The sequence below is a fragment of the Accipiter gentilis genome, chromosome 8 (genome assembly GCF_929443795.1).
Source record: "Accipiter gentilis chromosome 8, bAccGen1.1, whole genome shotgun sequence".
NCBI lineage: Eukaryota > Metazoa > Chordata > Aves > Accipitriformes > Accipitridae > Astur > Astur gentilis.
Window position 1 is genome coordinate 33,019,814 of NC_064887.1, and position 25,963 is coordinate 33,045,776.

Sequence of the window (25,963 nt, forward strand, 5' to 3'; positions counted from 1 at the left end):
AATTGAGATGAACAGCCATTGTTCCCAAAAAACTGGAAAAGCACAGAGCGCTTCAGGGGAAGATACGAAGGCAAAGAGGTAGAAAAGCTGAAGATTAAATTTACCAGACATAACATTTTGTATTGATTTACCTCCCCATCGCTATCCCAAGACTGTTTGTCATCAGTTGCTATCAATGCCTGCAGACAGAAGCAGGAGGAATGGCTACTATGTGCTAGATAAAGAAGCCACATCTTTTCAAAGCCCTGACACCTCCCCCCACCCCGTCCCTGTCTCTAGAGTTGATGAGCACTGAAGAGCATTCTGCACTGTATTTTGTCTGCCAGCCAGACTAGACCAGCATCTTTCAGCCGAGTTTCAGTACTCCTACTAACTAATCTAGCTCCTTTTCCCCCTCCTGATGCAGGAACTGTTCTGATTCTTCTACCCCCAGAGAAGGCCTGCCACTTGGCTCCTTGTAAAGATGCACAGAAGAAGAAAGGCTGACAAAGCCAAGTTTTCTTCCGTTTCCAGCCAGGGGAGGATGCAGCATCCAGCTGCTACTGCAGCTTTATGCAAAGGAGAGCTGTGTGAACTTGTTTTTACATTACAGGAGTGACAACTCTTCCGCATGGAAGCTGCCACTCAAGTGGAAGTGCCACAGGCACCAAAAAGCTCCTGATTTAAGGAAACTAGATATAAACATTGGTTTTAAAAAAAAAATCTCAAGAAAAAAAGCAAATTACAGGCTCACTTACAATTGCATTTATGTATTAGTGAAAGCATTTTCTCCTCTAAACATAAATTAAATTATAAAGCAATACCAATTTAAACTCTAAAAGTGTGAGCACTTCCTAAGATAAACCACAATTGAGAGTGGCGAAATTCAAAGATTAGTAGCTAAGGAAAAAACACAGAAAGTTTTTTCTTGTTTCAGTGGCTGCTCAACAGAAAGATCGTAAGGAAACAATTCCTAAATAAGCAACTGCCCATAACCAATTAAATAACCACGCCGCAGAAGTAAATTCCAGTCGACCATATTGTATTTTTGAGATAAAACCAACTAGCCCAGCTTCAAGTGCTATTCCTGAAGATGGACAGGCTGAAGCTCAGTCCTATGAACATTAAACATAACCATGGTTAGTTATGCAGATTTTTCCTGACACTTTCTCAACTGCAGCTCTTGAAGCCCTGGATCAGAGAGTTATAATAAATGCTTCAATACAAGGTCTGTTAAAACAGCTCAGTGGAATGCAGACTGGAACATAAATCCTTGGCTTCAAGTTTTCTATGAATTTACCTTCATCCAATCTATTCTTCCCTCCTATCTCTAAAATAAAAATAATAAAAAACTCCCGTCTTTACAGATGAATAATTCCTGGATGTTCACTTTAGAAGACAAAGAGAATAAAACCCCTAAGGCCATACATCAGCAAATGAGCTGGCATTCCTCAGGAAAAGAGGTTATAACTGGCACCCTCTTTTAGAGACATCTGCTTTTTAAACACTGAAGGCCTGTATCCTGCCGTGGGTTCCATCGTTTACAAAAAACACCTGGAGGCAAACGCTGACTCTCCCACTTACCTGCTTACATAAAGATTGCCATTGCTTTTTTTTTTTTCTAATTTATTTTCCTGTGGGAAATTTTAATGCCCGACTGCGACCCGGGGATATATAAACGCTTTTGTTGTTGTTCAGTACGCTGCTTTAGTAACGGTGGTGAGAAACACCTCGCTATACTTTTTTTTCCCGGGCAACTGCAACCGAGGCTGCAGCACTCGGGAAGGTCATTTCAAGTCTCCTCTGAAAGAGTCACGATCGCGGTCGCAAAGGAGACCCGCTCGCCTCGGCCGCCGGCTCCCAGACACCGTCGGGGGCGGGAGGAAACCCACCCGGCCGTGGAGCCTGTCAGTCGCCGCCTCCTCGGCCTGCGGCCCGCGGCCTGCCGTCCGCCCCCTCAGGGCGGCAGGAACGGCCCGCTAACGGCAACGGCCCGCTAACGGCCGCCGGGCCGCGCGCCCCGCCCCTCAGGGCCCCGCGGCGGCGGGAAGGCCCGTGGCCCCGCCCCTCGGCCTGGTCACGCGGCTGCTGGGGGGGGTGCGCGTCGCCATGGCAACGCCGGCGAGGGGCGGGGCGGGGGTCGGACGAGCTGCTCTGCTCCGCTCACCCCGTGGAATAGGCGAGGCTCGCGGCGCGCGCGCCCGGTGGCGACGGCGTGACGCCACTTCCGCGGCGCGGTGCGTGGGCGGGGCGGGAGGCCGGAAGGTTCCAGAGGGGTCGTCGGAGCCGCTGCCGCCGGGGGGGGCGCCGCAAGCGACATGGCCGCAGCGCGAGAGGAGGTGAGCCTCGCCCCCCCCCCGCGGGGGCTTCTGACTGGAACCGGGGGCTAACGCCGCTTCGCGCCGGCCGAGGCCGTGGGCCCTGGCCCGGGCCCGGGCCGGGCCGTGCGATGCGGCGCGGCGCGAGGGGCAGTGGCCTGGCCGCCGTCTGGAGGTGTGGGGCCGGGGGGCGGCTGGGAGTCTTCAGCGGCCTTCAGCCGGCCTTCAGCCTGAGCGCTTGCTGAGCGCTGTCGGTGTCTCTCCCTGAGATGACGCTGTGCGCATTGAGCAGCGTCCAGGACCTACCGAGGAGCTGTACCAACTGTCGGACTTGTACCGGTTCCCCTTGGGTTTTTTTAGCTGATGAAAGCTTAAACTTTGAAATATTTACTGGTCGAGAAGCGAAAACAGGAGTAGCCATGGGGTGAGGAACGGATGGCTTCATGCTTAACGGGGTGTAGAGGGAAAGGAAACCACTGGCTTGATAAACCTGAAACTGCTACATCTGGGAAATTTGAAAGTGTCATCATAACTGAAAGAACTCAGCTGTGAACCTCGAGTAGAGAGACCTATATCTAATATGTATGTGTGATCTTTTATTTTTAACCAGTTACAGAAAGATTTGGAAGAGGTTAAGGAATTGCTTACGAAAGCGACAAGGAAGCGACTTCGTGATGTCCTGATGACAGAGAAACATAAGCTAGAGCTAGAAATCAAGAATCAGCCTCCACCAAAGCCAAAAGATGCAGCAGAGGAAGAAAAGTCATCTCTGGGAGGGTATACAGTGAAAATAAACAATTACGGTAGGATTACTTTTCTGAACGCTTTACTAGAGCTCCAGCACCTCTCTGAAGAGAAGGCAGGGTGGCATTAGTGTGAGTTACAGTTGCCACTTCACATTATAGAGAAGCCTTCTTAAGTGTTTATTTCATACTGGAGACCCCACTTTAAAAGCTACCACGTGCTTACTGTGCCATCCTAACTACAATGTGTATCAGTTCAGTTTGTGTGATAGTACTGGTGGGATGCATTAATGATCCCTGTTGTACCACCCTGTGTTTTTCCATTGCCTAGTGCTTAGCAGGAATGAAGGAGGGAATTGCTCAAGATACTTGTCATGTGGGGAGCAGGGTAAAAAGTGGGTCAAGGAAACTGCAGCAAAAGCAGACAGCTACCTCTGACTCCCCCTGCACAGACAGGATTGCTTTCCTTTTACCTGAGCTGATACGTGTTTTTTTCTCAGAATTTGCAGGAATTAGGGAACAGGGCTACATGTGAGGACCTCCTTTTGCACTCAAGTTGTTCCCAAGTAATTAATGTCTTTCCCTTACCCCTGTGAAGATTGTTTCAGTAAGGTAGAGATCCTAGTCATTGCTAGGGAACTTTGCAGAGGCAGTTGGAATGGAATACATGAAGTTTATGGAGGAAAGGTAGGATTTAATCTCTTTTTTTTCACTTGCAGGTTGGGATCAGTCAGATAAGTTTATTAAGATTTACATCTCTTTAAATGGAGTCCAGAAGCTTCCAGCTGAGAATGTGCAGGTGAATTTTACAGAGAGGTGAGTTCATCTTGTGGCACCATGCCACAGGGGAGAGCATGGATCAAGAACACTATTCGAAATGCAGGAATGTGTTGTGTTGAGGAACAGCCTGTATAACCCCTGCCCCTTTTTTCTTTTTTTAAACTTGAGCAATATTAGCTTTTAGTAGCACTTAGCACATACCCTTAAGAATAGCTCTCCTTAGAGGGTATCGGGGTATTTTCATTTTACAAATGCTTGTTGCCCCTCATCATGCTTGACAGGACATGTAGTGTTAGCCCTGTTTTTTGGTGGTGAGAGAACTGAAGTGTACATTAAGTCCACTTTTCCAAGGTTGTAGGAGATCGGTAAGGTAGAAAGAACCCTAAAGATCTTGATTTGTTGTGAAGTCTGGACAGGTCCTTTTAAGTCCTCAGTATTAAATCCAACTGAAGATTTGAGACCCCTTAGAAGAAAGTAATCCAAGCCTGTTAGCATGCTTTCCAAAAAAATACTTCCACTAAAAAAGTGCTTTCGGACATTGTTTTTGGTGGCAAGGCACAATAGTCTTACAACAACTGGAATATTTGTGCCCTTCTTACCCCACTTTCTCGTTCCAGGTCGTTTGATCTGCTAGTGAAGAATCTGAATGGGAAGAACTACACCATGACCTTCAACAACCTCCTGAAACCCATCTCTGTGGAAGGCAGCTCTAGAAAGGTCAGTACACCTCAGCTGTTGGAGGTATTTAGGTCCCTCACAAAGTACCATGTTCATTGCCTGACTCTAGTTCAAGAGGCTTGGTGCTAACCTTCAGTCCCTCCCTTCTGTCTGTAAAGTCTCTTCACTGTGAACATGATTCTTATTAATCTGTAATTGCCATAACTGTGGAATTATTCTCTGGGATCTATGGGCTTCTATTTCAAAAGATCATGCCTGGATATTGTATACTTTTTTTTTAATAGCTCTCCAACAGGATTTCAGAAATAATTAAGCAGAAAATTCCACTAAGCATCCATTTGCATACTTGTGCTTTTAAATACCTCTGAGAAATTCTTTGTGATTTTAAGGTCTAAGAGACTTGTCAGCAGACTGAAATCTTGGGAAGCTTAAATAGGCTTAATACCCAAAGCAAAGTCTGAAACCTGCTCTGCCTTTGTAAGGGTGTTTTGTTCTGGAATTGAACACTAGTAACATTTTACTGCTGATGACTGCAACTGGTGATAGTGTCCTTACTGTGCTACTTGTAGCACCTTTCCGGGCTTAGGAATGTGTCAAATACCTTGTGTGTGTTCTGTGAAGTTGTGCGCTGTGCTTAGTGACATCAGATGTGAAGAAATGATGGTTCAATTTGAAATTGCCCTAAAACTAGGACAGTGTAAAATTAAAACAAATAAATGAGGGTGATGCTTTGGTGATTTTTAACGCAGTGTAAAAGCAAACAGTGGTCACATGCTAAGCTAAGCTAAAGCTCCAGCAGACTCTTGTCTGCTGTGGCACGCAGGAGTTCTTTGTGAAATTCAGGACGGGGTTGCAATTAAACAGGCTTTGCTTGTAATTTGCAAATGTATTGCAAGATTAAGCAATGCCCTAAAACTAGTTTCTTATCCTTGGGGAAATAAGTTGGGAGAGCCTCTGCCTGAACTTGGTATCCTCGGAGAAGTCTAGTAAATATAGCCACCCTTTACCAGACAATTCTGGGTACTTCTAACATCCTGAGAATCACCAAATGGTGTTTCTGCAGCACTGTATGTTCTTCTGTACTTCTTAGTAGTGTACTAGTATCATAGTAATCACACCATTTAAATTGTCCACAATGAGGTTAATACTTTGTACCCCAAAGCTGAGTACATACTATAACTTCTATATGCTACATAATAATCAATAGCCAAAATGTTTCAGGTTTTTGTGAGCATAGAAAGAGGCTTATGTTACAGCTAACCCTATTCATTGTGGTTGTGACTAGCATCCCTTTATGAAGCATTCTAAATTGATGCCTTGCTGTTCACCATACAGATAAAGACAGACATGGTCCTTGTGATGTGTAGGAAGAAGCGTGAGGAAAAATGGGAATGTCTCACTCAAGTGGAAAAAGAAAGCAAAGAGAAAGAGTAAGTGTCTCCTCAACCCTCCATCTTGTTTTTCATTTCTTGTTCTCCAGATTGCTTTAGGACTGCCGGGAGAGCAGATCTGTACTGTACTAACTGTGCAGTCAGACTGTGAGCATCGCGGTTGGGGACAAGCCCCTAAGATGTTTGAGAATTATTAGGTTGGGATTTTTTTGGTACTAGTAGGACTGGCAGTGGAGGAGATAAACTTTGAGTAGCTGTTTGCCACTCTTCTACTGTTTTATTGCTAATGATGAAGTCTGCATCATAGGAAATAGGCTAGATAAGACCTGCAGTGAGAGTAAAGGTAATTAACCATTTAAAGATTCATTTCTATTATGATGGCCGCATTCATTGCAAAGACTGCTCTAGTGAGGTTGACTTTTTCTTAGGTTAAGCGTATATTACACTCCACAGAACAGGTCTTTGCTTACTTAGATCATCATGCAAAAAGTCTCAAGCTAATTTGTGTCACTTTGAGTGCTTGGGAGCAATCCTACAAGCATCTTAGGCACTGGATATATAAGGATGCTAAATTACACCAGGAAACACCTGGGGACAAAAGACTATATATATATATATATATATATATATAAAAGTAGTATATAATAATTTTATTTTATTTTACAACACACACGTTCTTATCCAGAAAAGAATGTGTATACCCACCTTGAAGCATGGAAACACTCACTTTTGAGAAAGTTATGCCTGCCAACAACTATTAATTTTGTGTATGTTTGTAGGATGATTTGCTAGAACTGATTAGTCCTAACTAACCATACCTGAGTTTAGAGCAAAAGTACCATCCCCTCTGAAATGATATCACTGGAAATTGAGAAGGTGACTTGACTACTAATACACGTTGCTGGTGGGACACGGTCATTTTTTTAAACCTGTATCTTGTGCAGAGAAGCCCTGCGTGCTGCCCAGCCTGTCACGATTAGTATTGCTGCCTTATTCCAAGTGTTGAGGATTTACAGTATGGCAAATGAGTCACTTCAGAAATACACCTCATGCTTGTGTGTGTGAGACTGGTGGTTAGCCCCGTGCCTGGGGAACTTGCTCCCTCTGCTGATCTGTTTTGATCTGCATGTTTTTTCAGATACTAATGCAGCTGCAGGCTTACTACTGAGAGGATTTTAGAAAACAGGATAGAGAGAGGCAATTTTGCCAGAGAGGGCATGATGTATAGTCTGGTAACATGGGGTGTGTCACACCCAAGTGCTTCTCACGTGGGTGGCACCTTTTGTCAGTGTCCTGGTTTCAGCTGGGATAGAGTTAGTTGTCTTCCTAGTAGCTGGTATAGTGCTGTTTTTGAGTTAGGTGTGAGAAGAATGTTTGATAACACTGATGTTTTCAGTTGTTGCTAAATAATGTTTAGTCTAAAGTCAAGGATTTTTCAGCTTCCCATGCCCAGCCAGCAAGAAAGCTGGAGGGGCACAAGAAGTTGGGAGGGGACACAGCCAGGGCAGCTGACCCAAAGTGGCCAACAGGGTATTCCATACCATGTGACGTCACATCTAGTATATAAACTGGGGGGAGTAGGGGCAGGGGGATCACCGCTTGGGGACTAGCTGGGTGTCAGCTGGTGAGCAATTGCATTGTGCATCACATGCATATTCCAATCCTTTTATTATTACTGTTGTCATTTTATTAGTGTTACTATTATCATTATTAGTTTCTTCTGTTCTATTATACTGTTCTTAACCCATGAGTTTTACTTTTTTTTTTTTTTTTTTAATCCTGATTCCCTCCCTGATATTACTGGATGGGGGAAGTGAGTGAGTGGCTGTGTGGTGCATAGTTGCTGGCTGGGGTTAAACCACAACAGTCAGTTAACTTAAATCGAGAAAATTGCTTTGAAATGCAAGGTGTTAAAAATGAGTCAATTAACCTCTGGAAATAATCTGAAAAATGAGAAACGGAAAATGCTGTTTGGGTTGTGAATGTGGCCGCTTCCAAGAGCTCAGTGTAGTTGTTTTTCTATTTTTATTCACTTTTCATGTAACGGCACAGATACTAGCACTTTCTCTGTGTGTTATATTCTGTTCCTGCTTCCTAAAATTAATTTGGGTGGTGCTTCAAAGGTCATGTTATTGCAGAATGCTTCCCGTCATCCTTAGTGGGACAGCTCTAGGTATACTACTCAACTTGCACTTAGTTTAAGGGTACTCTTTAGGATTCTTCCTACTTGGAAGCTGACTGAGGCGTGACTGAAGACTGTCAGGATCTGAAGAATTTGCCAAAGCAAAATCCTGTTACCAGGATGTTTCAAACAAATACTAGCATGTAATTTTTTGTACAGAGTCGTTGGATATACCTGATCTTCTCATATGTATCTGTCTTGCAGGAAGGCTGCCTACGACACCTCAGATCCTAGTGAAGGGCTTATGAACCTTTTAAAAAAGATGTATGCAGAAGGGGATGATGAAATGAAGCGCACCATCAACAAGGCCTGGGTTGAAAGCAGAGAAAAGCAATCCAAAGGGGACATACCAATGGATATTTGAAAGTATTCTAAGGGCTGCCTTAATACTGATCTTCCATGTGAGACACGCTGTGCTGCAAAGATCATTGTTTACACAATCTTCTTCCAAGCAAAGACAGTCATTTTCCATTTCAGGTTGGAGAAAATATTTAAATAAAATAGCTTATAAAGCATTTCCTTCAGTCAAGTGGTTCACCATTTCCTGAAGAGTGGAGTATAGTTATATCCTTATTGCTCCTTGAAAAAGCATCTCAGATGAGTGGAGAGCATTGTGAAACTGAGAACAGGATGTAAAAGAAAATGAATCCTAAACTAGGATGGGTCAAGGCCTCTCCATTGCAAGTGACAGTTGTACCCATCTGGTTGCTGGGGCTAATGTCATGCTCGCTGCATAGGGTATGGTTTTTTGATTAATGTGGGAAAGTATGTTGAACTGTAAAGCATGTCACAAAGGGAGAAATGCTGAAGAAAGTAGAACCACTGTCTCAAGCACTTGGTAGCTGAGCAGAAACAATATGGTGTTAATCCTGTGGTATTAAAATTTTGTGATTACTCTCAGAAATTAATTACTGGCTGTTTAACCTTTTATGAAAATGAAAACAGCTCTTTAGGGCTATTTATGACCTCCTTGGGGTGTCCTTGAGGCGGCTTCAGTTGCAGGAGGGCAGTGAGCTACTGATGGACAGCGAGTTTGTCCTGGCTCTAGCAGTGTATAAGGAAAAGAAAGACAAGTTCCACTTTCTCCTATCAACTTTAAAGGGTTTTAAGGTAACAGATTAAGTATATTGAGAGAGCTTGCACTCCAAAATTTGACTCAACTTGAGGTGATGGGTTGCTGTCAATTTACTGCCTGCGTGGCTTCCATCTGGTGGTAGCACAGTTTTACTTGGCCTGTTCACTGCAGCCTCTCAGCCCCACTGCTATGGAAGGGGACGGAGTAGCCATTTCCCCTTTACTGCCCTGCTTTGAAGAAGAGGACAGGGCAAACATGAGCTTAGCAGCAGGCTTGTTGTTATTGTTTCCTTCCTGTTTCCTTCTCCTGTATTTCTCAAGGACAGATTTGTTTGATGTTACCTTATGAATTAAGGAAGCTATTACTCTACTGTTACGGTCTCAACTAGGACTTGCTACCTTGTTCTTAAAGCATTGGACCAAGAGCTGCACTACAAGCAGGAGATAAATACTAGCATGTTGTAGTTTCTAATAGGTCCTTTATCCACTTTGTCTGCTTGTTAATATACATGTTAAGTCTGCATAGCAAGAGTATCTAAACTTGAGGCTGTGTTTTATTTTCAGTTCATGCTCACCCTTGTTCATGGCAGAATACCACTTTGCCCTGTTGTGCAATTTCATTTATGCTTTTTACCCATATTACCATGGTGAACTTACCATAAGGTGGCAAAAAAACTGCTTAAACTAGCCTTGTGCTGTATGTCTTTATTTCTAATGTTGCCCATATCACAAACCTCAGCTTAGTTCTGCAAGCATCAGTTAGTGAACATTTTCCGTCAGAATAAAACCACCTCACATGCAGACCAGTTTAGTGGAGTTATGCTGCTGCTTGTCAGCTGATACCAATCACAATCCAGTAAGTTTAATGAATCAGCATGGCTTCTCATCCTTCCCTTAATAATTTGATACTGATGCTGGACTTCTAGACAGGACAGTCTTGCTTTTAATTACTTGAACACACAAACTGAATCTGTGTTTTCTGCTTGGGTGTATATCCATGTGGTGATCTACCACATAGCCCTCTGTATCCCAGACATCTGAGCATGGTCAGCAAAATGGCGGAAAACAATTCTGCTGAGCCTCCAACGCCGCTTCACCCCTCGAGGGCGGGATGTCAGGACACACCTATTTCGGATCCTCACAGGGCAGCTGTCCCGGGGCAAGTCAGCGATCTCTTTATCAGCCACTTCCTAAAACAGAAGACCACAGCATAGAGTTTATCTGTGTTCCCCAGGATTTTGAGGAAGCTTATTGCCAGACCTCAAAAATCTAGCTGTAGAGTAGGTACCACCACAAGCTTCTCTACCACCTCACAAGTATGCTTTACTATTTGATAGGGAACTTGCGCCTGTCTTCCTCATTTGACCCTTTCTTTCTGGGCATCCTAACAGTGAATGTAAATCCACGTGAGACCCAAAGTTAACCTTATTACAGACTAACAACCTCAAGCCAGTAATTATAGTTAGTCAAAATCCACTAGGCTTTGTCCTTGTTGCAGGGTGGGCTAGTCCTTTAAGATGAGCTGAACTTAAATCTGTTCCTTATTAACTGCCTTCCCAGGTAATATGCTTTGATGTCAGTAAAAGGAATCTCATGTAGTACACTTTGGAAGGAGCTACAAGCAGAGGAGGACAAGTCAAAGTATCTCTGTTCTAATGAGAAGGCTTACGAAATACCTTTTCTACGTACAAGACAGCTCAACAGTTTTCAGGAAGCACCAGGTAGCAGCAAATGGCATTTCAGAAGAACAAGTGAGCTCAGCAGGGAAATACAGCCTAAAGGAAGTCACTTGAGGCTAGGTAAGCATCCCTAACTGCAGCATTCTTAATATATTATTTTCTAAAGGACAGAAGGGCTCAAAAGAATCCTGTGTTCAGTCATGGTAGGAAGTCACAATTGGAGGTAAAAGGAAGGTCTGAGGCTGGACTACAAAAACTCCCATTATGCTCTCGGAGTGCTGAAAAGCAATAGTGTACGGCTATCTTCTAAAGGGATGTTTGCCTTCAAAGGAAGACAGCATCAAGAGAGCAGCAATGTGACTTTCAACTTCAGTAACAGCAAGGTCAGTAGGACTTATCTTCAGAACATACTTCAGTTACCCGTTTTGTCCACTCACACATCTTATCTGTGTATATAGCTCTACCTATACACTCTACCTAGCACAGCCAAACACTTAGAGTATTTTTTTGACCTATTTTATTCATAAAGTAGCCTATGCTTTCAGAGAAAACTCGTAACTTTTTAAGACTTTAAATTTGGAGCCCAAGTAAGATTTTGTAGGGGAGGAAAAAGTTACTTTACCGGAGTCTTTTTCTTCATTCTAACTGCTGCTATAATTTAGTGACTTCAAAAGGTGATAAAAGCAGCTGAGGAGTACCAAAAGCAAAGCGAGTTGCAATCTTTTTTTGTTTGTTTTGTTTTGTTCTGTAAGGCCATCCAACATAAACTAGACTTGCCAAGAGAATGGTAAATTTTATATATAAAAGCAGATTCATACACTTTTTCTCCCAGGATGTGTAAGTGTGAAAGGATCTCGCCACAACTAGCCATGGCCAGATCAAATACATACAGGAATATTTGCAAATGTTTTTAATGCTTAGGAAGGAAGGCTGAGAGCAGGGCAGTGAATATGTGCATTTTTAAGAACAGATCTAACACCCAGATCCGATGCAGCTTTTACATGCTTGTAGGTCAGGCAAGGAGTAAAATTAAGTATTTCCCATTGAACAAACCAGTGGTTTTGGCTGGATCAGGCTTCCAGGTTTTTAAATAAGCAAAAAAACCTAAAGTTTATTTAGGAAACTATAAAACTAACCATGTAGTATCCCATATTATCAGAAATAAGGAAACTAGCTTTCTAAATGTATGTTAGTGACAGCTGTGGGAAAAAAATGAGACGTCATCGTATGTAGTGTTACATATAGTGCTTACATGAGAAGCACTATTTTAAAAAAAAACCCCACAACCCAACCCACACAACCTCTAGTTGGGCGAATACGCCGTTGTTGTGAACACCCCCAAAGGCCAGAGGCTCTGGAGACGCCCGGGCGCTAGTGGTAACTATACGATATGATGTGATGCTGTGCTCCCGAGTTCGGAAAACGCAAGCATTCGTGACCTGGCATGGCTGCTCGGATCTGTCAAGCGGCCACTGTGGCCCAGCAGTAGGAGCCACGCATGGACTCGTGCCCTGCCCAGGCTGGGGCACAGCTGCAGGGCAGCCGCCCGGTACCTGCAGCTCCTTGGGAAGGATGGTGTTCTTCCGGATGGCGTTGATCCGCAGCCTCTCGTCTGCATACTCGTACGCCAGCTTCCTTCTCTTGACGTCCCGCAGCATCCTCCAGTCCACGTAGTAACTCCGCACTTGCCTTGTGCAGGGTGAGGGGAGAACCTAATTTAAAAAATTAGGTTTATAATACCCACCTGTTGCACATGCAGTCTGCCCAACTCAAGTATGACTTATTCCCATCAAGGTCTCTTTTGTCAGACTTTATCAAATTACTTCCTCGCAGTGCAGCTCCTGCCCAAGAAATGTAACGTATGATCCAGCTTAGCTCACGGAAGCCAGCAGGGAATTTGCGATACGGCAGACGCCAATAACCCGAAGGTACGCCCACACCCGCGTTGTTCCCGCCGCCGGCGAACCCCGGGGCTCAAGCCAAGTTTGGGCTGACGCGGGGCCGAGCCCGCCACCGCCGCCCCCAGCGGCCTAATAAGCCCCGCAGCCGCCTCGCCGACCCCTGCCCGCTCCCCGGGGCCTCGGCCGGGCGGGACAGGGCCCCGAAAGGGAAGCAGGGAGGGAGCGGCGCTGACCTGCCGAGCGGCCCGCAGCGCCCAGCCTATCGCGGAGGCCGCCATCTTCTCAGGGCGACGCGACCGCGCATGCGCCTAGGCCCGGGGCGGGGTCCCGGGCTCTCCGAGCGTCCTCCTTCGTGGGGACGCCGGTTCGCGTCCCGGTCCCGGTCTCCACCACGCCGGCCAGGTCTTCGCTCTCCCCATCCGTCCTTTTGCAGTGAAACTGTGCTTCAGTGCCTTGGTGCGGGGGGAGAACCCAAAGTGGTTGAGAGGGCTGTGCGGTATATCCCGGTGTCGGTGTCAGCCTCGGTCGCACCATCGGTCATTAGAGGGAGCTGGCAACTTCCACAGAAACCTCAGGATCCGACTTTGGGTGGACCAAAAGGATCCTAGTTGGGGAGGAAAGTCTGTAAAAATGACAGGAAAAAGAGTCCCACCAAGAAAATGTGATGCAGAGACATCACACCACGTTGTGGGGTCTCTGTCCAGAAAAGCACATTTGTCCTGTATGCACGTCGTTGCTCTGTACTAGATTACCTGCCAGCTCCTTTCTAAATGTGGTTTTAGTTTTGTGTCTTAAGAGTTTCTTGGTCGGCTTGCTCATCACCTAGGACTATTCCTAAATTTATATCAGCGTTTTGCATATTTTTCAGCCCATGAATTTTGGATAAGTTACAGCATTTTACAGACAAAATTGAATAATCATAAACCTGAACACTGAAAAATATATGGGAAATTCTGCTTCTGTTGTTCTTAGCTGCCCTGTTGTTTGGTGAGAGAAACTGTCCTGTTCTACTGACTGGGACTTTGCTTACACAGTGTTTACAATAAGTCTATGTCCTGATTTCAGGGAGAACATCTATTAAGTTTTTGATGTTGAATTAACCATTTTGATTGAATTTTCCATTCATATCGGCTTGTTAGCTACATCCAAAGAGTCATGCAAGAAGCTGGATTCTCTCTCAGTTTGTTGTCCATGTGCCAGGCATTTTACTTAGATGCCTAGTATATTATACTGGTCCTTGAAGTATGTGGGTGTAATCTGGAAGAAGTGGCCAGACTAGCAGGCTAATGCGATCAAGTTTTATTATCCATGCCGCAGTCAGCAGCAACAGCTTCCACAGCAACTTACCCATCTAGGCTAATTGTGCAGGTGATGGTAATCAGTGGAAAGAGGCCATTTTTAGTGCTGATGAAGTGGTTAATTCTCCCCAGCCTGTTCAGTTTCTGGTTGCCTCGCCAACCCAGGTGTTAACTACCCTGACGGTTTTTGTCCTGTGGATGTGACAAGCTGAAACCACTAATACCTGTTACACAGAGCATTAAACTGGGGTAGAGGATAGCTATTTTCACTTCTCCTTGCTTTAGATGGGTCTCATGAGTGACAGAGAGGTGAGATGCTTGTAACTGGCCTTGTTTCCCAACTCTATGCTCCCTTCATACTTGGAGAAGCTGAAAGGCTGCTCTTAAACTTGTGCGAGGGTCTGTCTGTGGAGGGAAACTGCGGCAGCAGAAAGGGCTCAGCCTGCTCAGCCTATGGGCTGCAACCCTTCTGCGAGCATCCAGTTCAAAACTCAGGCTGTTTGTGACTGTGCTTCCTGGAGATGTGGTGTACTGATGCATAACTGGCTTGGAAGTAGGTTTCTGGTGTTTGCAGGGAGACAGAATTTCAAGCTTTGTTCCCTGATATTATTGTCTATAACTTGCTATTTTTTCAGCTTGCCAGCTGGTAAAAGCAATCTGTAGAATATCAGCAGAGCAAATAAAGCAGGGACCTGGATGTGATCAAAGGGGATTTGGATGTTAGAGCATGCATATGTTTCTACATTTTGTTCCACTTCCCCTTGGTCTCTCTGTGTTTGTTAGATGGTCCAGATGGGCGAGGAACCAGTGAGTGTGGGAAGGGGAACTATTTCTCCAGCCAGGGCTGAATCCCTCCCTTGCTCAATAGCATCACCTGTGTAATCAGCACTCTTCCAGCTGTCGAGGTGGGACAGTGTGTGTTGTCTTGCAGCACTATCTTTCCCTTTCTGTAACAGGGCTGCCCAGGACGGAGTGTTTGGTGCTTACAGCTTTAAAAAATACAAACTAAGTGAGAAAGCATGGAGCCCCAGTGTAAGTTAGTGGTATTTGTAGTGTTCAGTGTGGTAAGCATGCTATATTTGACTTCACTCCCCAGTTGCAGCGACTGAGATTGGGAAGGGCTAATGATGCATGTTGATAGCCCTTAGGCTGCTGCTGTCTTCAGCTCCCTCAGCACAGCTTCTGGTTGCAGTAAAGCAAAGCAACTGGTCAGAATCTGAGACGTTTTCTTAGCTAAAAACTGGGCTCAGTAATGCACGTGGTTAAAATAATCGTGTGGGTACCTTAACAATGCCTACAACATATCATTTGCTTTAAGTTCTCAAGGGCAGCATTGTGTTTAACTACTGCTGGTTTTAAAAGGTGTTTTATTTTTACTTTCTGCGTTACTCCACCTGAATTTCACATTATTGATACTACAAATGTGCTTGTCAATACATGGGTCTCAGTGATAATTTTGGGATGTTTGCTGCCAGATTTACAGCGTTGGAAAGACTTTCTGGCTTTTGACTAGAAGCAGAGCATAAAATGAATAGGACATCATTCTTTCTGCTGGTGTGCAGGGCTGATACTGAGTAAGGGAATCGCTCCCAAACCAAGTGTGCTCCTTAGGTGGTTTGAGGGAGGGAAACACCCCGAGGCCTCTATTGGTTCCTTTCATCTGGCCCATGGGGACTTAAATTCACTGTAGGGACTGCTGCTGTCTTGCAGCTAGAGTGGGAAGAAGAGAGGATTTGGTGACCTTTCAGCTTGCTCAAATTACCTTTGTAAGTGGTGGCTGCACCAGAAGGGCTCTGAACCAGGCAGCTGAAAGTACTTGAAAGGTAAGAGAAAAGTACTTTTACTTCCTTTGAGGTTCCTGTTGTTTGTTCTGAAAAACCCAGCCAGTTTTTCTCTGACTTCCTATAGCAGATAACCTCTAAGGCTTTAAAAGCCTTACACAAACATCAATAATCTTGTATTATGGGCATGCATTGTTATTGCAAAGCATATAGTAGTATTCAGTGTCACTCTGTTTTGAAAGGCTTAAGCTTTCCCAGGTTGTGTCCTCCAACCATATGAAACCACATACCTACCAAAGTAAATGGGAGTTTTGCCTTTGGATTTAGTGGAGCTAGGATTTAAACTAGAAGGTAATTATTTTAGAATGCTTGTTCCTAGTAATTTCCATTTTAGGCTCTGATTTCTGTGTGACAATAGTTGTTTTAAAAGCCCTTCCTTTTGTCATGAGATCATACTGGAATTCGATCACACATCTTATAATTGCAACAAACACTCCCAGTAATTGTTCAGTACTTCCTCATCCAAAAACTCTTCCTATGCCTTCTAGTGCACCTTTTCACAGACTCAGTGGTAGAAGCCAGTACAAGTTCTTTACCATATAAAATATATAACTATTTTCACAATAAAAGTACTTTATTGATTATACTGTTTATAATAAAAATGTCATCCATTGCATAAGTAAAGTTGATCAAATACAGGAAGTGCAAAATTTTTGAGCTGTGCAGGCAACAGAACAAAGATTTGCTTCTGGAAAGACTGACTTAAAATGGAAGTTAATGATTTAACAGAAGGGAGCTAGGTCATTTGTTACAAAATGCATATTTATACTAACTAGCAAATGTGCAAATATATTAAGCCTCTCTGCACTTTCTAATGAGTGTGTAGGATTTCAGAAGCAATCTTTCATTCACATATGAATAGTTAATACACCTTGCTTACCAGACATCGCAGAAGAATTAGCATGAAAGGAAAGGTAAATATAAGGTTGAATCTCAAAGCACTGTATCTACCTGGCTGATTATAATTCTGTTTTTCTATTTGTTATTTCAAGTCATACCAAACTTCCGTAGCATTAGGTAAGTTTCATTCAGTCTGGAAGTAAAAAAACGTAGATGCTTGCAAAAGAAACAACCTTGCTAAATTAATCGTTGCATTTTTTTATTGGCAGTCATCGGTTGCATTAATTGCACGAAGACTGCATAATATTGAAAATAGAATGCTGGCTAGCTTATTACAGCAGTTGCATCAAATGACTTCTGTGACCAATACCAGAGAAAATAAAGTCTGATGCAGAGCTTTCTAAAGCAGATGAGATTTGGTACAGTAGAATAGTTTCACCACAAAAAATAAAGACAAACAATCCAACTGGTTAAACTAATTTATACTCATGGAAAGTCTGTAAAATTAGTAGTTTGTCTCAGCTGAATGCTTAACTGAGAAAAATACGTAAAGCAGAAGGAAAATGGGCTAGACTTCTTAGCATCTGAGTAGTATCATCATTTATGCATGTTTTGACACTCCCTTCATTTTTGTCAGACTGCCACCAAATAGTAGCCCTCAATGACTGAGTGCTGCTCTTTGGTGCTGCTGACTTGTGGTGTTCTTTACTGCTAAAAGTGTTGCAAGATGTAAGGAGCGTGACTGTATTCCAGCTTACTTGGAGATGAGCTGGTTTATCAGCTTCTGTGCTGCTACATCTGCTTCTGTATCTGAGAACACAGCTTTGCCGTGTGCCTCTGCAGGTGCGTTTGCTTCTCTCCACAGGCTGCTGCTACACGCTCCCCTGCTGCCACATTGTCATCTCCATGCTTTAAGCAGTATAGCATTCTACAGTGAACATCCATTTGTGGGCAGAGTGCATGATGAATATCGATCACTGATAATGCTTGTGTCTCCTGAGCCTAAATGCTGCCTTCCTAGTGTTGGTCAGACAGGTCTGTTCCTGCTGTTCTTGGGAGTTAATTGAAGTAAGTGATGGCTGTTTGGATATCAGCAGAGCCCTTCTGTAAACTTCCTAAGAACTTTCTGACATGTCTTCTAATATTTGTTATTCCTTTTATGTTCCTCAAGAAACCTCCCCTGGCTTTAGGATGGCTAAACGTGCTGATTTTCTAACTTGGCAGTTAGGAAACTGCCAGCTCTCATTTCTCTAGTACTGTGGTACAACTTGGCAGCTTCTGTTCTAGCCCTAGTGTGCAAAATGCTGTGCTCAAAAAAAATCGCACAGTCTACCCTCCCTTGGTACTTAGAAAGCTCAGGTTTCAGCCCATGGCTCCTTTCACTGTATGTCCTTTTCTTCTGGCTATTTGTCTTCAACTGTAATGTGTGTTGCTTCTACCGTTGTGTTGTATAACTCTTGCTGCTTGCATATGTACATAGTCTACTCTGCCCCATTTCTCAATCTTTGATCTTAGAATTCTTCCTTCCTCTTCTGCAACCTGTCTGGAGCTGTCCTAGACCTGCTTTTCCTTTTTCCTGTGACTTTAAGTCCCCCTTCCTCTCCTCAATCCCATCTCCATGTTGCCTGGGTGGCACCCTGTGAAGTATCTATATCTGTGTCTTTATCAGGTCTTGCCTTGACAGAAGCAGCTTCCAGTCATGCATCTCCTATGGCTGATGGGGTGCTAGCAGAAGATAATACTGTGAAGGCCTATACCCCAAATCTTCAAACACTGAGCTGTAGGATGGAAAAAGACTTACAGAGTTAGATCATTGGAGTCTTTCACATAAATACTGCAGGTTATCTCCAGCTTTGATCATCCCATGCTTTCCTCTACAAAGGTTGGAAAGATGTGAGCAGGGCTTCTTCCATCCCTTTCCTTAGGATAATATTCTATTCTAGTAGATCTAACTATTAGGCATTCTTTCCTAAAATAGTCCTTGCCCTAGTCTGCTATTATTGCCAGTTATATGTATGACATGATATTCTCCATGAAGAATCAGTTAAACCCACTCTTTTTAACAGCAGGGGAAAATCTCTTTATTACATGATGAGGAAGCCAAAAAAGCTGTCCTCTTTCATTATGCTTGACAGAAATGCTTACATTTAGGAGTTTTTCCTCCTGAATGATCTCTAAGACCAGGAAAATCTGAGATCAATTTGTGGTTCCCACGAAGCCCTAATTAGTAATGACATCATGTTACAACCCAGAATGCTATTCAGCACTTGGTGCTGAGCGAAGAGATTTTGTGCATGTGCCTATTTGGGATGGTGGGGTGGTTTGGGGGACTCATGTCCAGGGGTTTGGAAATAAACCCCACAGAATAAAGCTTTTGGGGTTTCCTGCAATAGACTATGATGAGAATCCGTAGAATTTGGACATTAAATTTGTTCAGAGCTTTGAAGCAATCTCTTATGATTCGATTTGTTTCAGAAGTTTGAAAAGCAGCAGCAGAAGAAAGGTATAGTTAGTTTCTGTGGCCCTTTGAGAGAGAGGAGTCTTGGGAAACAGAATAGCCGCTCGGTCGGGGTGAGAAAGCTGCATCTTTGGTCACAAATGGGTATCTGCAAAACCTCAGGAGATGGAGATAGGGAAGAAGTCCTGCCTCTGCAGAGCCACATACTTTCCCCCCCTCCATTTCTTTACTGTAAGTTAAATGTAAATTATCTCTTACTGCAAATGTTAAATGTAGATAAGTGCTGAATGGAGGGGAAAAAAACGCCCACAATGAAACAAATTGCTACTTGGGAATAAGCAGCGGAGATAATTCCCTTATTTTATTGTATTCATTGTAGAATGAATTGTAGACTGAATCTTGAAATCCATACCCTATTTTGGTTGATGTCAGTGATGATTTTGCTTGAAGAGAGATGCATTAGTGGCCTGCAGTATAGGTATAAGCAGGTATAATATGTATTTCCAATGGTGGTGGCTTTTTGTTTGGTTTTTAGCAAACAAAGCTTCATGTTTCTGAGCATGAAGGACACCTTCCTGTAGCTGTGCTGCCAATGGTAGGGCACAAATCTAATGGTAGGGGTATTTCCAAATTTTGGCAGACATCTAGGAGATATAAGGATGCTTCACAGAAACAGTTAAATTTCATCATAACTCAGGATTGTATGACTTTCAGAAATGTGATTATAAGGGACATAGCTGAGGAGATGAAAACTTAGTATGATTCTTTAGGAGTGGAGTCCTCTGTTAACTTCAGAGAGTATTACCTGGGCCAGCACTGAGTTCAGATGTGCTGTCACTATGGATACATATTGACCAAATGCTTTCTAGTTATCGCATTACCTAATTTAGCACTTAAATAATGTTTTTTCTTCTGCTTATGCAATGAATAACACGACTGCTTAGTAAGTCGCATATGGTGGCATTTTGTATTTGCATCCTGTGATATAAAATTCTAAGTATTTAACCAAGTATGTATCACCTCCTGTACAGATTGACACCTACCATTAATGCCAAAGTTTAGTTTGTAACATTGAATAAGTCAACTGATAAATTTAGGTTTCTAACTTTACATTTTATCCTTCCACCCATGTTTGCTCTGTTCCTTCCTGTTATTCTTGTCTTGAGGTGTTCATTTCTTCAGTCCAAAATTCTTGCTTAGTTGACAGCACAAAATTTTTACAGTGAACAGTTTTGTTTCTGTTAAAGACTTTACCTGAAGACTTTAAACTAAATGTTTCGACTTCAGTTTTGACCTCTAAATGTCAATGCAGTTAAACAGTAATATTTTATTTATTTATTTATTTTTAAGTCTTCGTTTTGAGACTTAATCACCCTGAAAACAAGCTCTTCCTATTTATTTATGTGGGGTAGGAAAGAAGGAATGTTTTTGAAATAAAAGTACAGGAAAACAAATGGGTTTACAACACATCCTCTCACTCCATGTGTTAACAGATTTGCTCTAGTAGCTTCTAAATGAACCTTGCCAATGCTGAGATAACAAATCAGATAACTAAGTCAAAGCAAAATAAACTTGAAATCCCTCAAGTGAATCCAGTGTTCAGGCACACAAAATGCCAAAGTATTGGTTTCAAATGGAGGAAATATTTTAATTCTCCCCTATTCAGATAACGGTGTAGGCTATGAGCTACATCAGAAGACGATGATGGCTTTAATTTTATGTATAATTTGAGTCCAGTGGCAAAAACCTGGTAATTTAAATCTGAAGGGCCTTCTTGAAGTGGTGGACTAAATGAGAAACAATCAACATGAGACCTTGAAGACAGATGGTTCAGCTCTGTCAGGACAGTTGTACCCAAAGTGAGGGTTTTGTGAGATGTAAGCAGCAGCCCATGTGAAGCCAGGTGAGAATCTCAGTCCTGCCTCTACAGAGCAGATGTCCTCAGCTCTGCAGAAACTCGGCTCCCCTCCTCTCTGTCCAGCAGGCAGAGATGGGGACTCTAAGGCTGGGACTGACATTTGGTCAGGTCAGCACATGAGGTGCGTTCACAGAACCATGGGCTGTGAGTGATGGGAGAAGGAAAGGGATGTTTAACAGTGTGCTGCAGAAGGGTGTGAGGGTGGGAGCTCTATGCAGACATGTCTATTCCCTCCCAGTGACACCTGTTCTGTGGTCCAGCTGATCTCCTTCCTTGAGAAAGTGTTCTATGCTTATAGTCCCTGTACAAACTGACTTTTGGCATCCCCTTCAACACCTTTCTGAAAACATTTCTACCCATGCCTGAAATGCAGCTGTCCTGGGAAAGATATCTCATGGCATGATACATGTAAAGTGAGCAAAACTATCTCCCAAACATCTCGGACCAAAAGATGAATGTCAGGTCTCTGAATTTTTCATGCGCACAGCATCAGCACAGTTACCAAGCTTCTAGGTGAAAACCATGCAAGCTGCTGGAGATTACTATAGCCAAAAAGATGATCAATAATCCAGATCACAGCTGGGAGACTTATACAATGTCTACTGTAACTGCAGGGGAATGAGGATTGCTATGGCATAATTAATAATTGCAATGGACCGTGATACTAAGTCTCACTTGAAAGATGCAAATTTTAAACTCCTAGCCTGGCAGTCTAGAAGCTCTGTTGTATCCAACTCATCCAGTGTGACTCTTCCAGGTACTGACCAACCTAGTACTGAATCAAGGCTAAACAGAATTTGGCTTTTACAAAATCACGTAAACCAGCTTTACGATCACACTTCTTATATTTTTTTCCTCTTCTTGAAAGCAGCTGTGCTGTTTGAGGGGTCAGTGCTGCCTCTGAAAGCCTACCAGATGGATTTCTGGAGGTGGCTTGCTTTCCCAATGGGAGTATTGCTGTGCTGTGATCTTCAGACATCTGCTGTTCAAAAACCTGCATCTCACAACTGCACCAGCGATGGTCAAAGAATATCCTTCAGCCACTCCTACAAGATTGACCTGCCCATGTCCTCTCAGATTAAGGTGGAAGCAGATCCGTTACAGCATGAAGACAACAGCGGGGTGCAGCTAGACCCTGGCAAGGCCATGGAAAACGAAGAGCAGAATATAATCTTTAGGCACAACATCCATGTGCGTGCACCCAAAGGGGACTGCGAAACTTTGACCCACATTAAGGGTCTGTTTGAAAGGATAGAGAAGCTTGAGAAAGAAGTGGCAGAGCTGAGAGAAGTTTGCAGCCCTCACAAATGTTGTGGGGGAAGCCAAGGTAAGTAATGGTTGTTCTTACATCCCAGACACAGCCTATTTACTGCAGAGATTTGGGGACTGGAATCCATTTGTCAAGGTTATGGGGGTTCTCCACAAGTGAAATGCTTGAGTCCTATGAATGGGATGGTGCTCTGGTTTCTGTGATGTGAAAGGAAATCTGAAGGTCCCAGAATGTGGTAGTACATACCATTTCTGGTACCAGCACAGGGGAAATCTCCCCAGGTGTCTCCCAGAAGTGGAAGGGAACAGTTCCTGAGTTTAACATAGGTGGAAGGATTCAGTGGAGGAATTTCTGCGGGAAGGTGAGAGATGGGGGAGGCACTTCTTGGTCCTGTCTCTTCCTTTCTCATTTTTCCCTCCAGAATTTTGCAGTTGTTGAGAATTTGTCTAGTTCCTCCTTGATAACTGACTAAAGAGCAGAGTTTATGATGATGATGTTTTGTGGTGGCCACTGGTCTTGCCTGTGATGAAAGTTTTACACTGCTTGGCCTCTAAGAAAAGATTTAACAATGTTGTTTGGGGAATGGAGACAGGAAGAAGTGCTGTCTTTGCTTACATGAAAAATACAGGTGTATAGCAGATGAGAATAATGTGCTCTCCATCTTTATAACAACTGTGGTGAGAAATGGTGAGCTTAAATTACAGCCAGGAAGATTCAGGTTAGAGTCTGTGAAAAGTTTTCTAATTGACTCTTTGGGGTGGTCATGGAATCTGCATTCCTGCTGACTACAGTCAAATGTGTTGTGAAAGCCAAGGGTAGAGCTGGTCCTTCCTTGGACCTGGGGCAGATGGACGAGGTGATGTCTTCAGGTCTTTTTCAGCCCATATATTCCAGTGATATTTATGCTTTCCCTTTAATGACCTTGAACACACCTTTGCACTATCTGTCCATTGCTATGTTCCTAATTTTTAATTTCTTTTTCTATTTTCTCTTATCTGTGTGTCACACTTGCTGCTGTGTATCCTGGTACTGCTCTGGCCAGGTATCTCACATTGCAGCAGCCATGGGACTTTCCTCTATGAGACTTGCAGCTGTAAGTGTGCCGAGGGCTGGGAGGGCAGTGACTGCTCCCACCCCACCTGCCCCAGCCACTGCAGCGGCCATGGGCGCTGTGACAGCGGGAAGTGTATCTGTGATGAGCCTTACTTTGGTGAGGACTGCAGCCACCAGCTCTGTCCTGAGAACTGCAGCGGCAATGGGATCTGTGACACAGCCAAAGGGGTCTGCCAGTGCTACGAGGAGTTCATCGGAGAGGACTGCAGTGAGAAACGATGTCCCGAAGACTGCAGTGGCAATGGGTTCTGTGACACAGGAGAGTGCTACTGCCACGACGGCTTCTTTGGCCTTGACTGTTCCCAGGGTAAGACATGCCTGTGAGTTATTTCTCCCTTATTTCTTTCAATCTGAGTTTCCCTCTCAACCTCCCATAAACATTTGGTTAATCCTGTAGGTAAGCAAAGCCTGGGGTCACCATGTTCCTCTCAGAATTCCTGCTGGGCTAGGGGTTCCTGACTGGTCCTTGTCTTGAAGAATTGCCTGGAAAACATTTCTGAGTTGGGGAAAGGTGGAAACACAGTTAAAGGTAGTGTTAGTACAAGCCTGTGTGTAGCAGCTGAAGGAGAGAGCAAAAATGGGTATGGAGACTTAGGGAGCCACAGTCTGTTTCTTGACATACAAATGAGACAATAGAAGGTAAAATCATGTTTGCTGCAGTGTGCACTGCTTGCGGATAAGGTAGTTGATTTGATAAAAACTGTGAGACAAATCCTTTCAATAACCTCCCTTTGAAGTGAGGTCTTTGGGAAATTCTCCCTTATCCTGCTTTGTTACAAGGCAGTAGGATTTGCCTAAAGACCTGACTGAGCTGATCTTGAGGTGTGTGTCCAGCAGTTTCTGCTTAATTCTGAGAAACCTATAACGTCCCTATAACCACATGTTGATACTCTAGGCTTCAGCACTCAGCCTTTTACCCTGGAAGCCGCCTTTCCTTCTCAGCACATCACTCTTGGTCTAATCTTTCATGGTTCCTCATGAAGGAGAACTAGGTAACAGTCACACACCAAGCACCAGGTATTGCTCAGTAAGGGCTTGCAGTGACCTTACTCACAGGTCTTTTCTGCTCTGGATCATCCCTCACATCTCAGGCTTGATCTATCTGCTTAGAGGCTCACCTTTTATTTAGTAGATTATTTGCTCAAATTCTTCATCCAAACAAGAACTCTGTGTCAAAACTTCACTTTTCCTACCCCTTCCACACTATCCAGAGATGTTTCTCTGTGGCTCCAGCACTCTTCTCTTCTGTCAGTAGACTGGGATTTGCTGCTCAGGAGGCAGCACCTTTACAGGGGTGGCAAGCAGAAGAGTTTCTCCCAGAGCAGAAACAATTCTCCCATAGAAATGTTGCCCAGCCAGCCTTGGATCCTCTTCCTTTATACAACACCTGCAGCTCTTTTACAGGCTGTGAAAGTGGTCTCTGTTCTCTGAGTGAGCAAGCACTGCAGAGTTAATGCCTATAGCACAATCCATTTTGCTGTTGTTTCTGAGCGCTACACCTCCATGCCTGCTTAAAAACTTTTAAGTCCAAAGGCAAATGGTTCCCGTCTCAGCATCTGTAGCCAAGCGCTCCTCTCCCATAGATGTCAAGTTGCCTTTTCTGTTCCAATTTGGGTTAGATATCTGCATCCTAGGAGATTTATACTGAGCACCGTTTTTATTTATTTATCATTATTATTATTCTTATTCTTTTTTTATGTAACTCAGATCATGAAATGACATATTTTGTTGTATATTGCCATAGCAACTGGAATGTCTGAATGTCTAGAAGTTACCATCAGACATGCAACAGTATAATTAATGTCTTGCAATTTCTCCTGAAGGAGAAATAGAGGACAAAGACACACTGAACAGCAGATATTGGCCTGTGCTCTTTCTGGACTTTGTTTACTGGCACTTCAAAATAGCACTGTGGGGTATCTGAAGATTAATAAGCCAGCAGTTTAAAACAAAATTATCCACAAAACGTTTTTTTGGTATCTCAGCACAATATTCATTTAACCAGGAAGTCTTTGTGCTGATGCACAAAGAAAATTGGAACAGAAAATAAAGAGGGACTCTTTGCTGTTCCCAGGGGAGCCAGGGCTCCCAACAATCCCCCGTGTGAGCTCTTGGCCCAGCGCTGGATCTATACATGTGCTGCTCGTTTCCTCCTTCCTGAGGAGAAGCTGCCTGATGAAGAGAGATTGACGAGAGCAAGCGGAACACAAGATGGACTCTGGCACAGCCCACAACCACCCATCCTCCTAATTCACCTCGGCAATTAGTGCCGTGCCTGTGATGACCCCTTTTGCTTCAGGCTACGAGGTCCTCTGCTGTTGGAGCACAAGAGGAGGAGGTTTTCAAGGGTTACCAAGTCCAGGCAGTGCCTCCTTCCCCTTCACACCCCCGGCTCTGACCAGGAGCATTTTTGTCAAGTCCTGAAGTGCTTGGGTTTGTCATGTAGGCTGGAGAAGGTGGCTCTGGTGCATCTCAGGGCAGAGCAAAAAAACATGTTGCA

The 25,963-nt window shown here is 43.8% G+C and overlaps 3 protein-coding genes across 14 annotated transcripts in view; 2 read left to right on the plus strand and 1 right to left on the minus strand.

Annotated features, from left to right (window-relative positions):
* The first annotated feature begins 2,188 nt into the window (after positions 1-2,188).
* Positions 2,189-9,834, plus strand: CACYBP (calcyclin binding protein). The gene is made up of 6 exons (XM_049808567.1): positions 2,189-2,318; positions 2,908-3,100; positions 3,760-3,856; positions 4,438-4,537; positions 5,834-5,928; positions 8,276-9,834. The coding sequence occupies exons 1-6, from the start codon at positions 2,298-2,300 to the stop codon at positions 8,433-8,435; spliced, it is 666 nt and encodes a 221-aa protein (XP_049664524.1). The 5' UTR covers positions 2,189-2,297; the 3' UTR covers positions 8,436-9,834.
* Position 9,835: 1 nt separating this feature from the next.
* Positions 9,836-13,068, minus strand: MRPS14 (mitochondrial ribosomal protein S14). The gene is made up of 3 exons (XM_049808568.1): positions 12,959-13,068; positions 12,378-12,536; positions 9,836-10,335 (listed from the first exon to the last, which is right to left on the minus strand). The coding sequence occupies exons 1-3, from the start codon at positions 13,001-13,003 to the stop codon at positions 10,153-10,155; spliced, it is 387 nt and encodes a 128-aa protein (XP_049664525.1). The 5' UTR covers positions 13,004-13,068; the 3' UTR covers positions 9,836-10,152.
* The window catches only part of TNN (tenascin N), a 36,533-nt gene continuing 20,915 nt past the window's right edge, over positions 10,346-25,963 (plus strand). For 8 of the 12 annotated variants that reach the window (XR_007507041.1, XM_049808546.1, XM_049808549.1 and 5 more), the window contains exons 1-5: positions 10,346-10,944; positions 11,023-11,207; positions 12,658-12,752; positions 21,952-22,407; positions 23,393-23,770. Coding sequence is in view for 11 of the 12 variants with exons in the window: in XM_049808546.1 (XP_049664503.1) it covers positions 21,996-22,407; positions 23,393-23,770 (790 nt within the window). In the remaining variant the exon portion in view is untranslated. Of the gene's footprint in view, positions 10,945-10,990; positions 11,208-12,657; positions 12,753-15,733; positions 15,847-21,951; positions 22,408-23,392; positions 23,771-25,963 lie in introns of all 12 variants that reach the window. The other 4 variants (XM_049808547.1, XM_049808551.1, XM_049808552.1 and 1 more) reach the window with 4 other exon arrangements.